This window comes from Microplitis mediator, chromosome 6, assembly GCF_029852145.1.
Source record: "Microplitis mediator isolate UGA2020A chromosome 6, iyMicMedi2.1, whole genome shotgun sequence".
Taxonomy (NCBI): domain Eukaryota; kingdom Metazoa; phylum Arthropoda; class Insecta; order Hymenoptera; family Braconidae; genus Microplitis; species Microplitis mediator.
In genome coordinates this window covers 3095626-3119775 of record NC_079974.1, presented here as the reverse complement: position 1 = coordinate 3119775, position 24150 = coordinate 3095626, and the positions used below count along the sequence as shown (strand labels likewise).

At 31.6% G+C, this 24150-nt stretch overlaps 1 protein-coding gene across 1 annotated transcript; it reads left to right on the top strand.

The window, feature by feature from the left end:
- The first annotated feature begins 1801 nt into the window (after nt 1–1801).
- On the top strand, nt 1802–24112 carry LOC130670016 (uncharacterized). Its single transcript, XM_057473188.1, has 4 exons — nt 1802–2078; nt 20293–20327; nt 20442–20594; nt 23253–24112. The coding sequence occupies exons 1-4, from the start codon at nt 1802–1804 to the stop codon at nt 23991–23993; spliced, it is 1206 nt and encodes a 401-aa protein (XP_057329171.1). The 3' UTR covers nt 23994–24112.
- Nucleotides 24113–24150: the final 38 nt, after the last annotated feature.

Here is a 24150-nt window from a genome sequence, read left to right as displayed (position 1 = left end):
GTTAATGAAAATTAGTTTAAATAAAACTTTTATACTTACAACATTCAGTCAGTTTTTTTTTTTTTTTTGACACGCGGACAATAAAAAGTATTTCTATTTTAACGATTAATTCTTTAGTTGAAGAATTAAACACTTACGTTCAGTAATTTCGTGAAAGTGTTATACCCCTAATTAGTAATTAAAATAATTTTTTTTCTAAATGCACTCGAATATAGTTTGAAAAGACCAATATTATCGATGTTATGGACAATTTTATTATGAGCTTATAAATATGCAAATCGATCTTGAGATTACTTACGGCACTTATTATTTAAAAAATAAACTCCATATTGAAAAAGGTTTTTCGTCAAATTATAATTTCAATTGAGTACCGCTGAGCTTTGGTAACGTGTGCCAATAGAGGGGATAAAGTGAGAGAGACAGGAGTGAGATAGACAGTGTAATATGACACGTATTGAGCAGATCTGGCGCAAGATATGCCCAAGCATCTGCAGATAGCTTCTGGTGTAAGATTTGCCGAAGTTAACTTGATCAATAGATCTTGGGCAAGATATGTTCAAGATTCTTGTACAACTCTTGGAGTATAACATTACACAAAGTTTTTTAACAAGTCTTGCGCAAGACTCGAAATATAAATCTTTAGACCAGTGTCTGCAGCAAGATATAGGGTCATATAAAGACATAAACAACTAGGAGATTTGAGACCAGGTTTGCGCAGGACTTTTACAGGATTGTCTTATGTACGTCGTCTTGAACAAGCCTATGTAAAATCTATCAGAAGGGTCTTATGAAAAGTATCTTGACCAGCAACTTGTAATGGAAATTTTTACATGGGTATACTAGGCGGAATTTGAAAAAAAAAATTTTTCTTATTTTTATAACGAAAAACTAAAATTAAAAATTTTCGCGGGTATCTTAAATGGGAAGGATGACCCCTCTCTGTGGTAGCTCAATTTTACAGATATCTGGCTGAAATTTGGTGAAAATTTTTTTTATAATATAAAGTAATATTGAGCCCATAAGACGTTAGAAAAAAAATCGTTCGATTTTTTTTTGGGCACTTGTACACAATTTAACCGATTTTTGTGTAATCAAACAAGCGTAGACATATCTTAATGCGAGTGAACGAGTCGAAAATAATAGATAAATCATAAAGTACTCTCAGCGCTTTTGTTGCGGTGTGCAAAAAAAAATTTTTCTACGGTCTAGATTCGTGAGTTTGGTGTAATTTAAAAATTTCCGCTTTAATAAATATAAATTTTTGTTGAAAAAAAATGTAGTTTTCAAAATCAAAAATTAAAAAAATGATTGAGTATATTTGAGGTAAAATTAAATATTTCCGGTTCTAAATTATTGAATTATTTTGTTTTAGAAATAAAAAAAATTTTTTTTTAATTTTTTGAAAATGATATTTAAGAACATGGCTTTTTGTTCCGAAACAAACTTTTTTCTGTCACACACATATCAACTCCTAACATGATTTATCCAATACAGGTAAAATTGAAGGGTGCAGTTATTTGAGAAAGAGCATCGATAATATTATATAGTCATGCAATATCTCGATTTGAATTAGTTAAAATTAAGAATGGAGGGAGAAAATCAATATCGTCGTGATTGGTTCTTTTCAAGGAGTGATGGTAAACTTTACCTTCCTGGTAATTGGTTAAAATTTAGTGGAGGGGGTAGTCAAAGTTTACATATACGTCACACGGTCAGTAGCAGTTATTACGCTCGAAACGTTGCACTGTACGCCTCGCAAGTTACATTCTTTATATATTGACGATCAAGTGTTTGACACATCATGGACTGTAATTTCCAAAATTCAACGTACACAACTGTACACTCCTTCGAACTGGAGTACTTCGACGAACTCCTCTTTATCAACGATGCTGGGACAGTTAGTCCGATGTTTATAGAGTTTGCTTCAGGTTTCCACGTCAACGACGTTTGGAGCTTCAAAGTAGAGGTTAGCCACGTCGAAGAAGATGAACACTGGATCACCTTGGGGATCCTTCCATTGAAATCGGAGCATTCTGAAATCAGCTTCGAGCTCGAATGCTGTGTGGTGGGTGAGGAAGGTAATTTACTGAGACTGCCTGCAAAAATACAACCTTTCCACGACTACGACAATTACGTATACCTCGGGAGTTTCTTCAAACGAAGTGACCCCGACTTATTGCGTCTACTGGTGGACGGAAATCTAATTTTACAGATAGAGCTGACTGTTCTTCTATGCGACGATGCAGATAATTAGATACTCGAGTTCCCGAACTTTGAGTTGACAACGGCCCTTTTCAGGGCCACCAAATTTTTTACACGTAAAAACTAACTCAAGTCTTATATATACCTCAACTCATATCCTTTGACCAAAACTCTTCCAAAATTAATATTTATTTATTTAATGCCTAATAAAGATAATTAATCTCAATCTTCCCTCCAATATTTTTCCCACATTAATGCCTACTTTTCAAATATGAAAAATTTCTATCATATATTTATGATACAATCTCCAATTTTTTTTCCAAACCATTTCAATTATTTATGCGCATAAAATGCTAATAAAAAAAGAAAAAAAATCATATTTTTGTTTAAATAAAACTCTGACGTAACCCAGTTTTTTAATTTTCAGGCGAGAGTAGAGCATATCTACGCTCGCGCTTAAGGCATGCAATATATAATTTTATTATATTTTGTTTTCTTATGTCGTTGATTCAATTAAAAATAGGGGAGCCTGGGGCACGAAGGCCCCCCCTCAAAAATTAGGTATAAAAAATTTGTTTTTTACTTTCCGCCGAGTTATGACCTCTATAATGTTTTTATCATATTTTAGGCGAACATGAGATATGTTGGGCAAAATGGATCACTCGAAAAAAAAAAATTGTAACGAAAAAAATATTTTTTTTTTATTTTCCGTCAAGTTAAATATTTTGTTACAATTTTTGTTTTTTTTAATGGTCCATTTTACTCCACATATGACATATTGGCCTAAAGTATGATGAAAACATCATAAAGGTCATAACTTGACGGAAAATGAAAAAAAATTTTATATTTTTCTTTTTGGGGAGGGGGGCCTTTGTGTCCCGGAAAAAAAATGTTTTTTAGATTTTTTGCACAATTTCGACTGATTCTTTTGAAATAGACGGAAAATAAACGAATTTAATGGTTAAAAGCCACAAAAAGAAAAAACGGGCTTAAGGGAGCCTTCGTGCCCCAAGCGCCTCTATCAACATTATTATTAAGAGAATAAGGATTTTTTACTTTCTATTAACAATCTAAAGCATTTAAAAATGAAATACGTGCATAAAGCAATCAAGAAAATTTTATTTTTTCGATTATTTGTTTTTTTTTTATTGATAAAAGCTAAATTTCCATGGATTTTTTACATAAAAGACATAAATAATATTATTCCAAGTAAAGCATTGATACCATTAGTTCAATAATAAAAAACTTGTTCATCTGGTGCAACAAAATTGAAATTCGATATATCAACAGAATTTATATAAAAACCAGCGAAAATGCCAACTGATGACTGTCGATTCAACCACTATGACCGTTCACGATTGACTCAAATCATTCCAATTGAAAAACATCGACAGCCGTTTTGTCCAGTGAGACGACTTGAAGTACTGGAGAGGAATGGCGCTCTCTCCATGGTCCGCGCTTGAAAAGTGGTCTCTCCATGGTCCGCGCGACTTAACCAGGCGGTGATCACTTCTGCCCCCCACCATGCCCAATTTTGTCAGACTTGGTCGAGTTTAATTAGTAAATTTGACAAAACGAATTTTCCCAAAATTGATTCCGCTAATTTGGTAACCTTGTGGATATCAACAATTAGTATAAATAACTATAAAAACTCTAAAAATTGTAAGACAGCACTTTTAAGTTGGTATGGAAAAACTGAGTCGGCTGACAAAATTGAGTCCCATACAAAAGCATTGAGTGATCACCGCCTGGACTTAACATTCATTATTTTAAGAAATTAGAGTATAACATTTTCTATCAATCTCTATTTTTTAAAATGCCAGCCTAATAAATACATGTAAGATATATTTCTTCTAATAAAAGAGAGAGTAAGAGCAGAGAAGTAGAGAGTTTTCAACTAAAATATTTTCCAGCGGGCGGAATGAAAACCGGAAATTTTTTAAACGAAGTAAAATAATTTCTTCAATTTCGTCAATCTTGAAGTAAAAAAAAAATTCTTAAGCCGAAATATATTTTATACTCGGTCTAATAATAGAATTACTCGTTTCAAAAGCTTGCAATTCTGAGTATAATAAACATTTTTCTTAACCTAAGTATTACGTTACTTACTTGAACCAAGAAACTATGACGTTTTGGAACAATAAACGATATAAACTTGAACTAAAAATGAAGGGAGTTGGTTTAAAAAATGTAAACTCTTGGTTTGAGTAGTGTACTTTCTCTGACCAATCACACGAAAAATCTCAAACTAAGATTATTGAGTCTCAGCCAGGAAAGTTCTGTCCTGAATTCACTCATAGTTGCTTTCTCCTTTGCACCCTAAGAAACGAATACTTCTTACTCTTTTTTTTTGTGCTGGCGCAGTAAACGAATACTAAGTCCATATTTTATTTTAAATGAATTAATGCAATTATATAATATTAAATAATTGCTCATTTTTTTTTTTGTACCTGAATTCAATTTATTAACAAATTTTTTTATTTTTATGTCAAAGTTCATTAATGAACGGATTCATATGATCCGTCCAGCATTGTGCTAAAATGTCGGAACTAAAATTTGTCCAAATTATTGGCGATAATATTTAAAATCTAAATTCTGTGTTTGGGATTTAAAAATGTGACTGACGATAAGGCCAGTGTGGCTCAATATATGTAGGCAAAGTTAACGTAGTCTAACAAAAGCTGGGATGGCTTCGTTAGTAATGCTTTCGCGCGATGCTGAATCGGTCTGGATTCGATTCCTTCACTAAGCGATAATTATTTTTCTCAATTTGTTTTATGTTTTTAACTCATTGCGAAACTTTCCTATCCCTTAATAATGCTTCTAATAAAAGATTTATTCGCTTTACAATATTGTTCACAAAATATTTTAACAATACAAAAATTGTTTCGATAAAAAAATTACAAAAAAAAAACAATTTTTGGTAGCTCGATAAATTTATTTGCTTACTTGAAGAAATTTATTTCTTGGCCCAAGAAAGTTTGTTTTTGGTTAAAAGAATCATTTTTCATAGTTCAAAACTTATACTTGTTCTAGGTCAATACATTTTTTCTTGACTCAAAAATGTAACAATCTTCAGCCAAGAAAAAAATTTTGCAAATTAAAAAAAAAATGTTCTCGAACCAAGAAAAAAATTGTTTGGGCGGAAAGAGTTTTTTTTTGACTTAAAGAATTTTAGTTTCAGACTGAGAAATGATGTCCTTCACGAAGGAAATAGTTTTTTGATCCAAATAATTTTTTACTTTAATAAAGTACAAAATTTCGCTTAGTTCAAGAAACAAATTTCAAAGACGTATTATTTTTTGGTTCAAGATTTCCTTTTGTTCTGTGCACATTCACACACAGATGATATTCTAAACATAGTCAGAATAGCTTCCTAGGAACTCAATACGTCGACACCTGATGGAATTTCGAATTCTGGAGTAATAACAATAATCTCCCGATTTTTTCGGAAATTATTGATTTTCTTAGTGTGAAGTTTAAATTTTTTTTGTTTCAACTTTTAACTCGAGTAACTGACTCCAAAACATGCATTTGGAGTAGAAGAATTTCCAAAATAATAAAAATTACTTGAGAGTAATTTACGTTTGAATGATTTGGTGGCCCTGAAAAGGGCCGTTGTTAACTCAAGTTCTCAACTTGACAATTTTAACGCTTAGACGTTAATCTTCTTTGCAAACAAAATCTCGAACACATGTTGGAGATTTTGAGCCATAACGACAATTTTATCCTCCTCATTGAAACAACGATAGCAGTTGGTAAAAATCAACCGTACGTCGTTGACGAATCCATCGATCGACTTGTACTGCCGTTGGTCCAGCTTCCGAAAGATGGTCGTTAGATCCATAGGAACTTTTACAATGTCCTTGTAATTATCGGGACCCCAACATTTAAAATTGAAGTCCCTGTAAAATGGCCACGCATATGACTCATGCCACGGAGACAATAGCTCTTGAACTATCTCGCAGCAAGTGATAAATACTTCTCCGCAAAGTTCTTGAACTTCTTCACTGTCCTTCACCATGTTTGGAATACTGATAAAGCAACTTTAAGAAAATAGATCGCTGGACACTTCAATCTATACGTCTGATGAGTGACTAATAGATTCTATTTAATGCCAACCAAATCAGTCAGGTATATTAGCTCAAGGATAGGTACCAGCGAGCCAATCACAGTTAAGCATGAGTAGGAGAGATGGCAGCTCGTATTTCATTGGTTATCAACAAATCAACTTCCAATCAGATCGAATGAGACATGAGCTGCCACCTCTTCTACTCATGCTTAGCTGTGATTGGCTTGTCGGTACCGATCTAGACCTCATGAAGTTGAAAGATTTGGTTGACATTATGTCTCATTCATCTGTTCATCATTGACAAAGTTTTTATAGACGTAATAGTCTAGTCGAGAAGTTGATTTTCTGCACGGAAAAAATTATAGACAATAATTGTAGTTCGACTTGTAATTATTTATGTTATAATCAATAACTAATGTTGTTTCAGTTAGTAAAATTATGATTTTAATGTTTAAACTGCTATAATTAACAGTCAATCGTTGAAATATACTGCTTGACTATTTAAAATCCTTACTTTAACCTGAAAAAACTACAAGACACTTGTCAAAAAAATGCTTATGAAATAAAAATTTTATTATCTTTATAGCTTAATTCTAGGAGTTTTATTTACTATAAGTATTTCATTGAAAAGCATCAAAATTTAAGTATCGTTATACATGAAGTACTAATTATTGGTAATATTAAATATTTATTACTGTTATTACTTTTATATAATTAATACAAATCTAGTGTATAAGTTGTGACGTTACATTGCTGAGGGGGTGGAGTTGAAAGTTGGAGTACGTGGGAGTCTGTGTGTTAGAGAGAGATTACGTGAGTATGTGTGTTGAGATGAGTGTAGTAGAGAATGAGTTGAGGATATGGAGTATAAATGTGTATGGTAAGACAAATGTGTGATAGAGTACGTGTACGGTATGGGGTTATGTTTTAGAGTGTCTGTGTGATGGAGCGTAGATTTAACGGCGGAGGTCTAGCTGTGTCGCGAATAGTGGCCAAGATAACGTGCTTCCCGACCAGTGATGACGACTAGGCCCAGGCTTAGCCCTCGGGGTTGACATGGTGATCACGGAGTTGCGACTGAGATGTCGCCGCCCCTTCGTGGTGGTATCCGGAGTTAACTGGGGTACGTGTACGGTTATTGGGGATGGCAGACCTCGTTTGCGATGCTCGAGGAAGCCAACAATTTGCTAACTTCAGATATCACGGGGAGTGACATTACGGGAAGGCCTGTGAGTCCACAGCTTGTATGTTTGTGAAGGTAAGAATGGATGGAGAAGCGAGAATGTGAGATTGAAAGAGATGGAGTGGAGTAAGTGAGTTAGAGTGGGAGATTATCGTGTAACAGTTGTGCGAATACCGTTGAGGAGAAAAGTTGAGACCTGGCGTCGCTCGTGTACGAGTCGACCCAGTAGTCGAGTTTGGAGTTTTAGAGTAAGCGGGGGTGGGTCGGAGATTCGCTATGGTGGACCTCGACTGCTACCCGAGACCCGTCGTTTTGGAGCCTGTGGCCCGGTGTATAGTGCTCTTGAAGCCGTCTGTCGCATTAATTAATTATCGTGAATTATCGCATTATTTGTTCATATTTTATTTTATATCTTATCTAGTAGTGTATAAAGCTTGTGATTCGTCGCCATCGAGAGGTTCCCGATGTCTTACCCAGGTATTTATTTGCGTGATGGACCGCGGGTATGTTGGCCCTCCGCGTCATCTTTATTATAATTTTATTTAGTTTTGTTTCACTATTTTATGACTTTTATATTAATTAATTAATCGGCTTCGTTCGCATGAAAAGAACCGCGACCCTCTCTCCACAACGTAGCATACTGAGCGCATTACGACATGCCGCTACCACCGGTTATGTCTTTCATCTCCAAATGGTATAGTTCTTAGGTCTTGATTTTCGTGTACGTTTAGACCGGTTGCGGTTATCGGGGAAATAAAAGTCGGCTGGCGCCCGTCAGGATCTGGAGGAGATGAGAGTGGTGATTGGTGGACGAAGTGTAACGTAGCCCGATTATGAGTAATTTGAGTTTTGAGTTATTGGGTAATTTTATTGAGTAAAGAACTTTTGAGTAATTATTGGGTTTAATTGAGTATAAGATAATATTACGTTACAAATTGGTGCCCAACGTGGGGCCCACAGTTAAAAGAAGCCGTATTTTTTTTTTTGTTGTTATCATTTAATTTGTTTATCAGTGATCCAGTTAAAATCTTTTTTTTTTTATTTAGTTTCGAATTTATTTTGTTGATCAGTAGTCTTACTGGATTCTTGGAATTTATTTTATTTTATTTTATTTTACTTTATTTTCCCTTCGAGATTTATTTTGTTTCCGTTATTGATTATTTTAATTTTAAAATTTTATTTTATTTTGCTCGAGGAAGTTTTTTTTTGTATCGATTTCTTTGTCGAGTATGAGATTTCTTTTGTGGGTACGACATAGGAACCTAAAAATAATATTTTAATCCTGTGAAGAATTTTTCGGCGAATCATGACGTAATGATAGAAGTATTCCAGTGTGCGACTGCGTACTCAGGCAGACCCGGCTTCGGTTGGCGACAGCCGGAAGACCGCGAAACCGGACCGAGGTGCGAGACGACTATGCTCCTAAAATCTAAATGTTTTTCAAAAAATTGAAAAAAATTATTTTGCCATATTGTTGCAGAATGCTGTTTTCGTCATTTTTTTATGTTCTAGAAAAAAATTGAAATGAAAATAGTATATTACACACTAAGGGAAGAAAGTTGAAATTCCTGCCCCGAGTGATAAGATGCCCGAGGCGAAGCCGAGGGCATCATGACACACATGGCAGGGCTTTGAACTATTTTCCCGTGTGGTGTATACGATCTTTCTTTATACCTGGTCGAAAGTACGTTAATTAATTACATTTTTGAATACTATAAACAATACAACCACGTTTTTTTTTTTTTTTTTTTTCCTTTTGGCTATCGTCCCAATTTGGCCACTTGCCAGTTACTATTGTATTCCCATGTAAAAATTTCCATTACAAGTTGCTGGTCAAGATACTTTTCATAAGACCCTTCTGATAGATTTTACATAGGCTTGTTCAAGACGACGTACATAAGACAATCCTGTAAAAGTCCTGCAGAAACCTGGTCTCAAATCCCCTAGTTGTCTATGTCTTTATATGACCCTATATCTTGCTGCAGACACTGGTCTAAAGATTTATGTTTCGAGTCTTGCGCAAGACTTGTTAAAAAACTTTGTGTAATGTTATACTCCAAGAGTTGTACAAGAATCTTGAACATATCTTGCCCAAGATCTATTGATCAAGTTAACTTCGGCAAATCTTACACCAGAAGCTATCTGCAGATGCTTGGGCATATCTTGCGCCAGATCTGCTCAATACGTGTCATATTACACTGTCTATCTCACTCCTGTCTCTCTCACTTTATCCCCTCTATTGGAACACGTTACCAAAGCTCAGCGGTACTCAATTGAAATTATAATTTGACGAAAAACCTTTTTCAATACGGAGTTTATTTTTTAAATAATAAGTGCCGTAAGTAATCTCAAGATCGATTTGCATATTTATAAGCTCATAATAAAATTATCCATAACATCGATAATATTGGTCTTTTCAAAATATATTCGAGTGCATTTAAAAAAAAAATTATTTTAATTACTAATTAGGGGTATAACACTCACGAAATTACTGAACGTAAGTGTTTAATTCTTCAACTAAAGAATTAATCGTTAAAATAGAAATACTTTTTATTGTCCGCGTGTCAAAAAAAAAAAAACTGACTGAATGTTGTAAGTATAAAAGTTTTATTTAAACTAATTTTCATTAACGATATAGTATGATTTATTAAGTTTAAAAATAATACATCTTTAATTAATGAACCTAAATTTGTATTTTTTAAACAGTAATTGAGATTTAAAGATAGTTTTCTTTTAAAAATTAATTGAAAATTTAAATAATTTTGTTTATTTTACACTCAATAATAAATTTTATTAACTAATCGAAAAGTACGCCTTGCAAAAAAGTAATTTATTAACAAATATATAGTTCAATCAATACAAAAATATTGAATCTCTCCGTTTTAAAACTATGGGCGTGTTCAGAAATACACTCTGGAGGTGAAAAATTACCTATCCAAGTGTGATTAGTACCTTTGTAATGTTTAATCGCATCTATGGTTCGACTAGAGGATATTTCTGAACGCAGGAGTTTAATATTTCTCTTCCAGAGTGTGTTTCTGAACATGCCCTATATATAGTTTTCAATATATATAGAATTTCAATTGAGTACCGCTGAGCTTTGGTAACGTGTGCCAATAGAGGGGATAAAGTGAGAGCGACAGGAGTGAGACAGACAGTGTAATATGACACGTATTGAGCAGATCTGGCGCAAGATATGCCCAAGCATCTGCAGATAGCTTCTGGTGTAAGATTTGCCGAAGTTAACTTGATCAATTGATCTTGGGCAAGATATGTTCAAGATTCTTGTACAACTCTTGGAGTATAACATTACACAAAGTTTTTTAACAAGTCTTGCGCAAGACTCGAAATATAAATCTTTAGACCAGTGTCTGCAGCAAGATATAGGGTCATATAAAGACATAGACAACTAGGAGATTTGAGACCAGGCTTGCGCTAGACTTTTACAAGACTGTTATATGGGATAATTTCGCAGGGAATTAAATTCTCTACAAAAAATAATATAATAATATATTTTTAGTCGTTTCATATTCTTTTAGAATTGATCTTATAAGTCATTTATTTTTGCATTGGTATATCCCAGTGAGTTCCCAATTAGGTCCCACTCAGAAAAAACTGATGTCGGGTAACTAATTATGGCATTGGGATATCCCAACAAGATCCCGATCGGGTTCCGACTGGGGTAGAGCTTCCGTCCATGCTACAGCGATTTTCAATTGGGACTCAATATATGTATTGGGACAATTTCTAGTCAGGAGTATCTGATTTTGTTATTTTTTCAAGCTCTAGAAAAAAATACATTTGATAGAATTTGCTAATAACACATAGATAAGTTAACAAACAATAAAATTGTTTATGAAAACAAAACTTTTTTCTGTTAACCTATGAAGAAGTGCCAATTATGATTTTTAAGGAAAAAATAATTTATTAATTAATTGTTTATAAATAAAAATATTGAAAAAACGATTATAAGCAATGAAAAAATTTTTGTAAGAAAAAATGACACTTGAGAATCGAAGCTACTAAAATTATAGTCCACAATTTCAATGTTAACACATTTAATTTTAGTGGAATTTTCTTTCTGTGTATTTCAAGCTGGAAAAAAATTAATGTAATTGACAATGAATAATCATAATTATAATAATAATAATAATAATAACAATGATGATATTAAAGTAAAATTAACTTTACTTGAATAGTTTCATACGTTTTAAAATATTTGGTGGCCCTGAAAAGGGCCGTTTGGGTTTGAAGGCTAATTATCACTAAAATTTTAATGTTCTTATATGTTGGTCATTGAATTTTTAAGGATCAATGCAGAAATGGGATTTTTTTTTCCTTTTTTTTTCGGGATGGTTCACAGGAATGGTTCAATAATCGTTTCTTCTTCGCTTTATGATGGCATCTCAATCTTGATTCTGGTGATTGCGACCGCCACATAAATTTCGTGCACTTTAATTTTTTTAAAAGATGACTGATGCAGTGGCGACGCCAAGAAATCCGATGTACAAACACTTTTCACAGGGGTTGAACTGGCACCGGTACAGCGGTGGCTGATCTAAAATATGGTTATCGGGAGATGGACCAGCAGGTGAATCTTTTTCCGGCTTCGTAGATATGCTACCATTTATGATTTCTTCAACGAGGCCTTTGATAGCTTCGTTGAACAACCAATCGTCCTCTAAAAAAATTCCTGCACTTATATAAAAAATATACATCATACTGTATATTAATAACTGTACTGCTTTCAATACAATATATTAACATATATATTGTTTATCAATTTTTTTCATGAGGAGTAGTCTCAATATTCTGACTCAGAAGAACTCTATTTTGTCCCGGTCTTCAAAGAAGTTAATTAACATTGAATACTTCTAAATGATTCGACCTTGTTGATCATTTTAAGTAGTCAGTCTAATGTGTGAAAATTCCCAGTTTATTATCTCCATAGTCTAGACTCTAATGAGTATTTTTATTTTCAACAATAATGACAAATGGGATTATTTTAAAGGACAAATTACCCGAAAATGTTCTGATACAGTCATTACTCATAATAGTCTAGTCAAGAAGATGAGAACATGCGAAAAATAGTTACAAGTCTCTTAAAAATATGGTTAATGGCTTAAACGATCCGGAATGCCGTCCCGAAAAAAACTTTTTTTGGATTTATTTTGCAAAAGAAAATTACAATTGTTAATAACATATAACTAATAAAAAAATTAGCCGTCTAGCTTTTTGGCAAAATCAAAAAAAGTATAAGTGATAGCTCAAATGATAAAAAAGTTTCTGAAAGAGCAGGAAATTTGAGTAAAAAAGTTCTCGGTTCCCCGAATTGTAGCTCCAATATTTATAATTTTTATTTAACGTTGACGATCGGCTTTTGCGCGGCAAGTGAAGCATGCGCGCTCTGCCGCTCTAGTAAGCATAGTTGTTAAATAATTTTTTTATGCTATTAAATATTAATTAAAAGATTTGAAAATCTGGTGTCATCTAGACATTTTAAAGAATATGATTTCACGGTACTGAAAGTTGTATCACAATTTTTAAAAAAGTTATTCGATTGTTAATGATCATTTTTTTTACGGGTATGTGTTGTCATAAAAGGCGGTGTAAAAGTTTAAATAATCAATCTATGAATTTTTTGTGACTTGGAGCCCTATTTATAAACATACTCGACAAGATGACGTGATAAAAGTTTATAAACTATTTTTATTTCATTAGTTATTAATTTTTGAAGTAACAAAAAAATTAAAAATTCAAATAAGGTATGTTAAATAATTTTTTTTTTTGCTTTAAGCTAGTACTGATTACATATCCTTGTTAGGCATTATATGATTACTTTTTAAATTTTTTTATGCCATTTGTTTATAAATTTTTTATTATTAAATGGATTAATTAGATATTTTTGAAAATTTTTTTGTCACCATATCCAGGTTTAAAAATATTGATTGAAAAGAATTAAAAGTGATGAAATTCGAATTGTTTTTAATAATTTCAATTGATTTCAATTTTTCTGTTTGTATATATAGATATTAGGGTGATCCAAAAAATAACAAATTTTTTTTTTTTTCTTCCAAACAGGTTCAAAAGTTTCATTTAGATAAAAAAAGACGCCTGTGAAAATTAGAGCTCTTAATATCAACATTAAGAGGTTCCTCATCGCACTTTTCTATTTCCCATAAGAATAACATGGGAAAAATTTTTTTCACGTCTTCTGATTTTTATAAGTAGCTAACGATGCGTCATAGGAATAAATGGCAGGCACATTTTTGTAGGGAATTGAATGCTCTACAAAAAAAGATTCTTATCATTTTTTGAGGAATCTATTTGTTCAAAAGTTATTTGAGGTTGAAGTCGAATTCATATTAAATTTTGAGATTTTCTACTTTTCCGGCGAAACTATCAGACTTATTACAAAACATCATCAGACCTTTTTTGTAGACAATTTTATTCCCTAAAAGTTATTTCAAATAAAGTTTTTTCGAATTCCGCATTGTTTTCTAGTTATTTTTATTTTAATGTCATGCTCTTAAAATCGATCAGAAGACTATTTTTTTATGAGCATGACATTAAAATAAAAATAACTAGAAAACAATGCGGAATTCGAAAAAACTTTATTCGAAATAACTTTTAGGAAATAAAATTGTCTACAAAAAAGGTCTGATGATATTTTGTAATAAGTCTGATAGTTTCGCCGGAAAAGTAGAAAATCTCACAATTTAATATGAATTCGACTTCAACCTCAAATAACTTTTGAACAAATAGATTCCTCAAAAAATGATAAGAATCTTCTTTTGTAGAGCATTCAATTCCCTACAAAAATATGCCTGCCATTTATTCCTATGAAGCATCGTTAGCTACTTATAAAAATCAGAAGACGTAAAAAAAATTTTTCCCATGTTATTCTTATGGGAAATAGAAAAGTGCGATGAGGAACCTCTTAATGTTGATATTAAGAGCTCTAATTTTCACAGGCGTCTTTTTTTATCTAAATGAAACTTTTGAACCTGTTTGGAAGAAAAAAAAAAAATTTGTTATTTTTTGGATCACCCTAATAGATATACAGTTTGCATGGAGTGACTGCTTCTCAATTATTTTCAATCAATATTTTTAATCAGGGATTGTTAGCGTAGCAAAATAATGATTTAAAAAAAAATTTTTTCTCTCAAAAACAATATCTTAATGTTTATAATCGTTTTTTTCATATTTTGATTATTTAAATAAATAATTAACGAATCGTATGTATTTTAAAAATCATAATGTGCATTTCTAAATATTATGGCAAAAAAAAAAAATTTTTTTTTGTCAACAATTTACTCATTTCTTTATTTGAAAATTTGTTATAAACAATTTTCTTTTCTTTATACCTTAGTCGAAAGTACGCACTTCCCTTCCTAATTTTAAGGCCTAAAGTCTTATTTCCCTCTACTGGTAGAGTTACACGCGCCTCACTTATATCGCCAGGAGCAAAAAATTTTTTTGTGCCTACAGAAACAGCCGGTTGCTGCCATCTAGTGACCGTCTACCACTTTAGAAATGAAATTTTTCACGATAACGTCCTAGATCGTTGCTTTATATATACGTCAGTATTTATGTCTCGTTGTATGTAATATTTTAATTAAACAGTGTAATTACAATAATAAGATGAATGAAAAAGTTTCATCGGATGAATCTATGGACGAGGATAAGGTGATAAAAGATTTTGATGCAGAGGCGAAGTTAATTATTGAAAGGTGATGTATTCATTTATATATTTTTTATTAGCAAGAAAAAAAAATCTTGTTCATAGGCATAAATTTATTTCTTTCGAAAAAAAATAATTATTTTTTATTTTTTATAAGTATAATTATGTCTTTTTTTGTTTTGTTATTGATGCCTGCCCCCGCCGACCAGACGCACTCGCTTCACTCGTGCTTTCAAATGTCGCGGGACAGGCATCAAAATCGCAACAAAAAACAAAAGAGAGACAGAAAAAAATTAAAGTTTTATGTATGTCCGAAAGAGACGCGTCAATAGGGAGCAAATAAAAAAAACATGGCCGACCTGTCAGCTGAAGGCCGAACGTGGTTGTATTAATACAATAGTAACTGGCACGTGGCCAAATTGGGACGATAGCCAGAAGGAAAAAAAAAAAAAAAAAAAACGTGGTTGTATTGTTTATAGTATTTAAAAATGTAATTAATAAACGTACTTTCGACCAGGTATAAAGAAAAATCGTATACACCACACGGGAAAATAGTTTAAAGCCCTGCCCTGTGTGTCATGATGCCCTCGGCTTCGCCTCGGGCATCTTATCACTCGGGGCAGGAATTTCAACTTTCTTCCCTTGTAGTGTAATATACTATTTTCATTTTAATTTTTTTCTAGAACATAAAAAAATGACAAAAACAGCATTCTGCAACAATATGGCAAAATAATTTTTTTTAATTTTTTAAAAAACATTTGGATTTTAGGAGCATGATAAAGTCCAAACACTGACTCGATTTGTCAACAATCAAATTGCTGTAACTTTGCAACTATTGCAGATTCAGTTTTCAACGTTTTGGTCGTTCTTATGCAGTATGAGTTAAGCTTTCTTATCAATTTTTAACCTAACGTTTATCTGTTATAGTTCTCTAACTACACGCATTTATTTATAAAAATCAGCGTTTTCAATTTCTTACAATGCTTATATCTCATAAACAAATAATGTAATGACAAATATGCTCCAAGGCTTTTTTGTTACCTGATTATTGAACTATTCAAATATATTTTTTTTTACATTATTATCTTTATTTGTTTATGTGATCTTAGAATTTATTTAAATTATTTTCTATTTTAAATCGCATTTTTTTTTGAAAAAAATTGAAAGCAGAAGATAGAGGATAAATCGTGAAAATGATAAGCAACATTTTTAAGAAAAATAATGAACATGAGACTACTCCGGCAAATATCGAGTAGTTAATAATTCCAAACCAACAATCATAATCAAGGCTTCAATATGAATAATAATAAATAAAATCGTGAGATTGACTTTAACGATATAATAAACAGTAAAAATTTATAGTTTCAATCACTAACGTACTTTGGACATCTTAATGTCTAGCGCCTCGCCAGTTTCGCTAGAGTTTAACAAGGCGCTGGCTAGCATGAAAACGAGGCACTGGCTAGAGCCTGGCCATTTTCGCTAGAGATTATCTAAATCCAAAATGGCGGCATTTTAAATGTCATTAGCGGTTTCAATGTTTTAGGTTATGTATTTAAATATTCGAAATAATTATTAAAACTACAAAATCAAATAAATAACTTGATTATGATAAATTTAGTAATGCTTAAGATTAATATTAATAAATTCAACCAATCAACACTAATTACTTGATGAAATTAACATAAATTTATATGCGACTGCATTCATAGTATGTTACGCATCTAGGGAGGAAAGTGGGATATTTCAACCCGCGCGGTATTGTCACCCGAGCTGAAGGCGAGACAATACCGCTCGGGTGATAATACTGGTACAGTAAGGTACGGTAATTTACGGTAAAATACCGTAGATTTTTTGGCGGAATTACGGTAAGTTGCGGTAATTTACGGTAAATTGCTGTTATTTATCGTAATTCGGATCTGCTAGGGATTTGAATAATATCCAGCACTACACAATACCAAATCTTAAAGACACGGTACCGAAATTTCAAGTAAACCCTAGCGGATCCGTTTACACCGAAAACACTGAAGTCACACCGTGTAAATGTGAAAAAATTACATCATATTTACACTGGTGTAACACGGTGTGTTACAGTGAGAATTTAGTGTAAGTCCAGTGGCAATATAAAATAACTGATTTACACGATGATTACACCGAGTTCCCCCTCTAAAATTAAGCAGCCTGGGTTACACCGTATCTACACTGAAATTTTACCGTAAATTTAAAAATGCATGTGTACACCCTATCTACACTGGAATCTCGCGGTAAATGTTTTTAGAAAACTGGTATTACACCATACTTACACTGAAATAACCCTTAATATTCCGAAATCAGGATGCAGCACTTTAGTTTTCTCAAATATATTGACTTTTGTATGAATTGAAATATTTTTTTGCTGATTCGATTAACAATAGATCTATTTTGAAGTAACAATTAAGTAATGTATTGCTTTTATAAAGTAAGGAAATTTTTAAGTAAACCTGCTTACCTTCACGATTTTGTACTTAATTTAGTTATAACAATAAGAAAGTCTTAAGACTACCTATAATCTGTTCCATTTTAATTTTTATAAAAAAATAAAAAGTTAATAAAATTATGCTTTAAACAACTAATTTTATATTCAGTACGAAAATAATTCAAATTTGATACAATTCCATGAAGAATTTAAAACGTTCTGTCAAATAATGGTAACTTGTAATTTTCAGAAATATTTACAAAATTTTTTATTTTAATTAAAATTTAATGTATAACAGTAATAGTATATTACACACCTAGGGAAGTAAAGTAAGAAATGTCTCAGATCACATGTAATTGTTGGCCGAGGCGAAGCCGAGGTCAACAAACATGTGGTCTGAGGCTTTCTTATTTACTTCCCGAGGAGTGTATACTATTTTTCTCCTCGACGGAGGCGGGAAGCGGCAACTTTGTTTTGCACAGCGGGACGAAAGTTGACGCTTTCCGCCCGGAGGTGAGAAAAGTAATTTTTTCTAATGATAATATTTAATAGCTTATAAAATAGTAGACAGATAAAAATTCATACAAATTCATATAATTCATACGAATTGTATTATTAGATATACATTTTTTTATGATTATCGAAATTTAAATAAAACCTAAAAAGTACATTTTCAGTCTTATTACCGTGTTAATTAATGTATTTATTTTAGAAAAGTAAAATTTTTAATGCTTCTTGAACTTACTCATATTTTAGAAAATATCCTTTTAAATAAATATTTTTGTATCTATTTTTACCTTTAATTATCTAACAATTTTATAATAATTAAACCATAACTAGTCATTTTATTATCAATCAGTTTCCCAACAATTTGGGAGTTCAAAAACAAAGATTCCAATGTCTGTACAGATTTGAGTAGCTGGCCTAATTAATTTTAAGTTGTTTACAAAATTTATATCATTGCTTATTTCCACTTCTTTTATATAATGAGTACCATACGCATTTTTGCGTATTATTTGAATATTATTCTTATTTTCCTAAAACTTTACATCCTTTATGAACTAAATAGAACGAATAATACAACGTGTACTTTATTTTGCAGTCCACGACATTAAATATGCTGTGAACATTATGTATTGCTTTTCCTCAAATGTTTCTAAAATACTTAGAAGAGATTAAACAATTATGTAACATTTAAAAAATCAAAAAAACATATTGACTCCAAATGTGAGTATTATACAAGTACGTTGTGAGTATATAAAATGTATTCAACCATTATGAATTAAATACATGCACGAAACATAAATATTTTATCCGCGACAGGGTTCTAGACCTCAAAAAATATCTTGTATTAAATCGTTAATCGTGGTAACACTCCGATTGTCGTAAGTTACTTTGGAAAAAAAAAAAAAAAAATAAGGAAACGGTTGACCCTGAAGGTCATCCCTGCAACTTCCCGCTAATTCTGTTGATACCTAAGCGCTGAAAATTGCACCTACGAAGTTTTTAAGCTCTTCGATGGTAATTCAATTTTCGAAAAACGGGGTAAAAACAATAACTTCCCCATTCTTGAAAATTTTCAATTTTCTTAGCGAGAAGTTAAAAAAATAGTAAAAAATTTTTAGCTCAATTACCTCTCTCAATTCAAAGACAATGATTGAAATGATTGAAGTGAAACGAAAATATTGTTTCTCTCATTGATTAATTACGTTTTTAAGAAAAAAAACGTCGAGATATATTTTTTTTCAGGCTCAATAAAGTTATTGAATTTGAAGATATATCATTGCTTATTGCATAAATTTTGAAAATATACAACGTTTAATATAGTTTTATAAAATTCTGCTGGATTATGTGAGATTCATAAAATTTAATTTTTGACTGAAAAGTGTGTCATTAGATTTCCGAACATATGAAGTTAAACAAATTTTTTACTATAATAATAGCAACGATAACTTAAAATTTGTGCTTAGCTTGTGTTAATGTATATTCCGTAGAAATTCAGTGTTCATACGGTGTTAATCAAGTGTTAAAACTCAGTGTAATACAAGTGTAAACTACAGTTAAATTTTTCACAAATCCACCGTGCAAATTGATCGTTTTTTAGGTGAAAACTGAGTGTAAACGCAATTATACCCACTTTACACCGTTACACACCGTGTAAACGGATCCGCTAGGGAAGACAGTTGTTTACAGTCAAATATCCGATTATCAACAGACATTCCAGTGAAATGCTTCACATTACAGTAAAATACAGCAAATTTACCGCAATTATGTGGTGAAATACCGCAATTTTACAAAACTTCTACGGTAAAGTACTGCACTGTTACCACAACTTTACGGCGAAAATGCGGCCTTTTTACCGTAAACTACCGTACTTTCACCGCAACATTGCCGCAAATTGACCGCAGCTTCACCGCAAATTTGCCGTAAATTTGCAGCATTTCGCCGTAAATTACGGCAATTTACCGTAATTTGCCATAGATTACCGTAATTTACCGTAGATTACCGTGATTTACGGTAATTCTGCCAAGTACCGTAAATTACGGTAAATTAAGACAAATTACGGTAAATTACGGTAAATCACTGTATTTACCGTAATTCGAATCCGCTAGGGTAGCACCAATAAATTTTATTATGTTTCAGCAACTAATAAATAGTTAATATAACTATCAATAATAGCATTGTCAATACTTTAGCTGTTGAAAACGACATTGGACATAATGAAGATTTAGTAAGTAAAAATTATTTATGTTGTTTACAAAATCACTGCAAAAATACGAATGCAGAAGTAAGCCATATTTAATAATCAATAGGGTCAGTCGTTTAAACATTTTTATCTGTTGAGAGTCGTGAAAATTATCCTACAGCATCCTCCACTTCTCATGTTGAAATAATTGATCAACCATCACCAATATATGAATCGATAAATCGACAAGATAATAACCTGCAGCCAATAGTCGTCGAGTCAAATGATCACCAAAATCCAGATTCAATAGATGTACGTCTCAAAATATAAAATTGCTTAGTTTTTTATTTTTTATGTTAAGTGTTAATTACTGATACAGGTGACTGTATCAATGATAAAATTAGATATATTTTTTGTTGTTGCAATATCGAAAATTGTTAGTCTTCCATATACGACAATTTGTTTCAAAAATAAAGCTATGTAGCTTCAATACATTTACAGTGCATTTAAAAGAAGGCTTCTAATATATTTTGAACGTGAAAATTTTTTCATTTTAGTTTTATCTGTATAACTTGATTATTTAACGGATAACAATAAAGTAAGTAGTATAATCGGGTATCCCTCAAACTCTGTGGTCTCGAAGATGATACTTACTACTTAAATTAACTTTTGAAAGTAGTTTTTACGATCTGCAAGAATAATTAACTCTAAAGAAGTTTATAAACATCAAATTTAACTGTTGTTACTAACTTATATTAAGTACTTGGATTTCCTCACAAAATTGAAATTTGTTTTTGAGCTTACAAAAATTAATTTTTTTTATTTTTTATTTATTTCGGATAAATTATTATTGTAGCACGTGAAATATCGTAATCATATCAAAAGGACAATTTTTTATTTCAATTTTGAAAGGTGGCACTCGCTGTTTGAATTTTCCCATGCTATTAGCATGGGAATGTTATTTTTTTTCACATTCCCGCTAAGAACATTAAAAATTTTCAAAAAAAAAAGAAAGTTATTGGTTTCGGTCCGATTTTCTAAAATCAAATTTCTAGCAGATCATGACGTTTTGAGGTTCTAGAAAGCTATTCTGACTGATTTCAAGTTGATACCCGATTGCATGCGTGTATATGTGTATTACGTACGTACGTACGGACGGTGACACGCGTTAATATCTCCGGACAAAATATCCCCGACAAAATATCCACGACAAAATATCCCCCGACATAATATCCACGCGACAAAATATCCCCGCGACAAAATATCTCCAGACAAAATATCTCAGGATAAAATATCTTCATGACAAAATATATGTTGACAAAATATCCCTATCGTTGAATAATCGATGAAGAAATTTGTGAAAAAAGGGCATAATTTTATTACAAGTGGATGCGTTAAGATATTTTTGTATTTACACACACACAAAATACCTGCAAAAAAGACACGTCCTATTGCACGTATGTGTGTTCATATATTTTTGTGATTACACACACCCAAAACCTCTGAAAAAAGGGCACAATTTTATTGCAAACGGATGCATTCAAATATTTATGTATTTACACACACACAAAATGCTTGAAAAAAAGGACACGTACTATTGTATGTATGTGTGTTAATATATTTTTGTAATTACACTTACCCAAAACCTCTGAAAAAAGAGCACAATTTTATTGCAAACGGATGCATTCAGATATTTATGATTAATATTAAATTTGACTAAAACTATTGATGAAAAGTGACCTTAAATAGTTGGTAATTACTAATAGTTGATAATAGATTATATTACTTACAGTAATTAAATTAATCAATAAGTTTACGTTTTTTTGTATTTCAATTCAATTATTTTTATTAATGTTAGTAAAGAAGTTCAATATAATCTTTAACGTTTTATACTTATTTCTTTCTTATTATTTTAAATTGCTTTTATTAAAAATTTTGGTCAACGTAAATATTCGTGGATATTTTGTCTACATATAATTTGTCATGAAGATATTTTATCCTGAGATATTTTGACTGGAGATATTTTGTCGCGGGGATATTTTGTCGCGTGGATATTATGTCGGGGGATATTTTGTCCGGGGATATTAACGCAGGTAACCCGTACGGACGTACACATGTATGAAAGTATGTATGTAAATATTCTATAACATGAACGGATCAACCGATTTTGATCTTCACGGTGACATTCGACACGGCTTATTAATTCCTACAAGCTGTAAAGACTTGAGCTTGATCGGCACGGTGCGTTCGGAGATATTCCAAAAATAAAATTCCCATACTATTAGCATTGGTAAATTCAAACAGCGAGCTCCACCTTTTAAAATTGAAACAAAAAATTGTCTTTTTGACAGAACTTTTTTTGCGATAGATAGAAACTATTTTTACGGCAGCGGAGAGAATGAAGAAATATCGATTTTTGTAGCACCCTAATATGTATTCTAGATTGTGTCCGAAAAAAATGTTTTTTTTTTTTAATTAAATATATTTCAAAAGTTACTTTAATGAAAAACAAAATCCTCCTAAAATCTCAGCTCTGTATCTCAAAAATTGAGCTGGTGCACAGGGGGGTCTTTTTCCCATTTAAAATATGTTGAAAAAAAATTTTTTTTCTATAGTATAAATAACTATGTAAAAAATTTGTTTTCTATGGTGTAAATAACTATGTGAAAAATTTTTTTTTCCGATTTTTTCCGAGAATAATTGAATTAATGAGGAAAACAATTTTTTTTTTCCTATATTTCTACGAAATTAAATTGTAATTGAAATTAAAAATTCAGGTTCATTGCATCTATGTTCTTTAGATTTATAATCCTTTAAAATAATATTAGATTACAAAGTTCCATTGATTTGATTGTCTCATTTTAAGTCTAGAAAAATTAATTCGACTTTATATGTAAATCTAAATTCAGGTCCCTCATAACGCTCATAATTTTTAAATCGGTGTTATAATGATCGTTTAATGTTGCATAGGTTGAAGTACTTGGATCTCAATTACAAGCTGCCAATACATCAGTTACTAACGATCATAGTATTGATGTTCCGATTATATTTAATGAAAATTTTGAAACGTTACTATTGAAACTTCAAGTAAACATCATGACTACACAAAATAATGAAGAGAAAAAAAAAAAAATGATCGAAATGGATAAAATGTTGGCATCTCTTGATATGAATATGAATGACTCCTGTTTACCACCGGCAACATCGAATTCTGTACTACAATCAAATATTGGATGCTTGACAATATTTTCAAGCCATTCACGTGGACGTGGAAGAGGCAGAAGAAACCGAGTCATTGGGCTTTCTGCAAGTCAAAGGTCAACAAAATACAATTCATTTCAAAACCTGAAAAACACCACTAAAGTAATTGAAATTCTATCATTGATAATAAAAGATAAAAGTGTAATAAACCGAATTGTCTTAGGCTATAAAAAAATCAATCACAACGATTTGATTCATCTGCAGCCTGGCAATATTTGTGATGCTTTGGCAAGCGAGATAATCACTGACGATATTATCGAAAAATTTTTTGAACCGGATGCTTATGCAAATTACAAAAATATAATAAAAATGAAATGCAACAGTGATGATTGGCAGTCCAAAATTTGTGGAAGTAACTTAAACACTGACTACAGCGTAGAGTGTGATCGATGCCTTTTTTGGAGTCATTGGAGATGCGTTGGCCTAACTGAGGAACCTTTAAACGAGTGATTTTGTCCACATTGTAACAAGTAATTTAAGTTATAGCAAAAAACAAATAATTCTATTTAATGTAAAATACGCTTTACTTTATTTAACTAAAAATGTAACATAATAATAATTAATGTAATTATAAACAACTATAAAACAATGTTATTTTGTAAAATAA

What these genes read in the sequence shown, in the direction of transcription:
- LOC130670016 (XM_057473188.1), top strand. Translation starts at nt 1,802, where the DNA reads ATGGACTGTAATTTCCAAAATTCAACGTACACAACTGTACACTCCTTC. An exon ending in CTGTGTGGTGGGTGAGGAAG is followed by an intron (nt 2,079 to 20,292) that starts GTAATTTACTGA and finishes TCAATACTTTAG; the next exon opens with CTGTTGAAAACGACATTGGA. An exon ending in AAAATCCAGATTCAATAGAT is followed by an intron (nt 20,595 to 23,252) that starts GTACGTCTCAAA and finishes AATGTTGCATAG; the next exon opens with GTTGAAGTACTTGGATCTCA.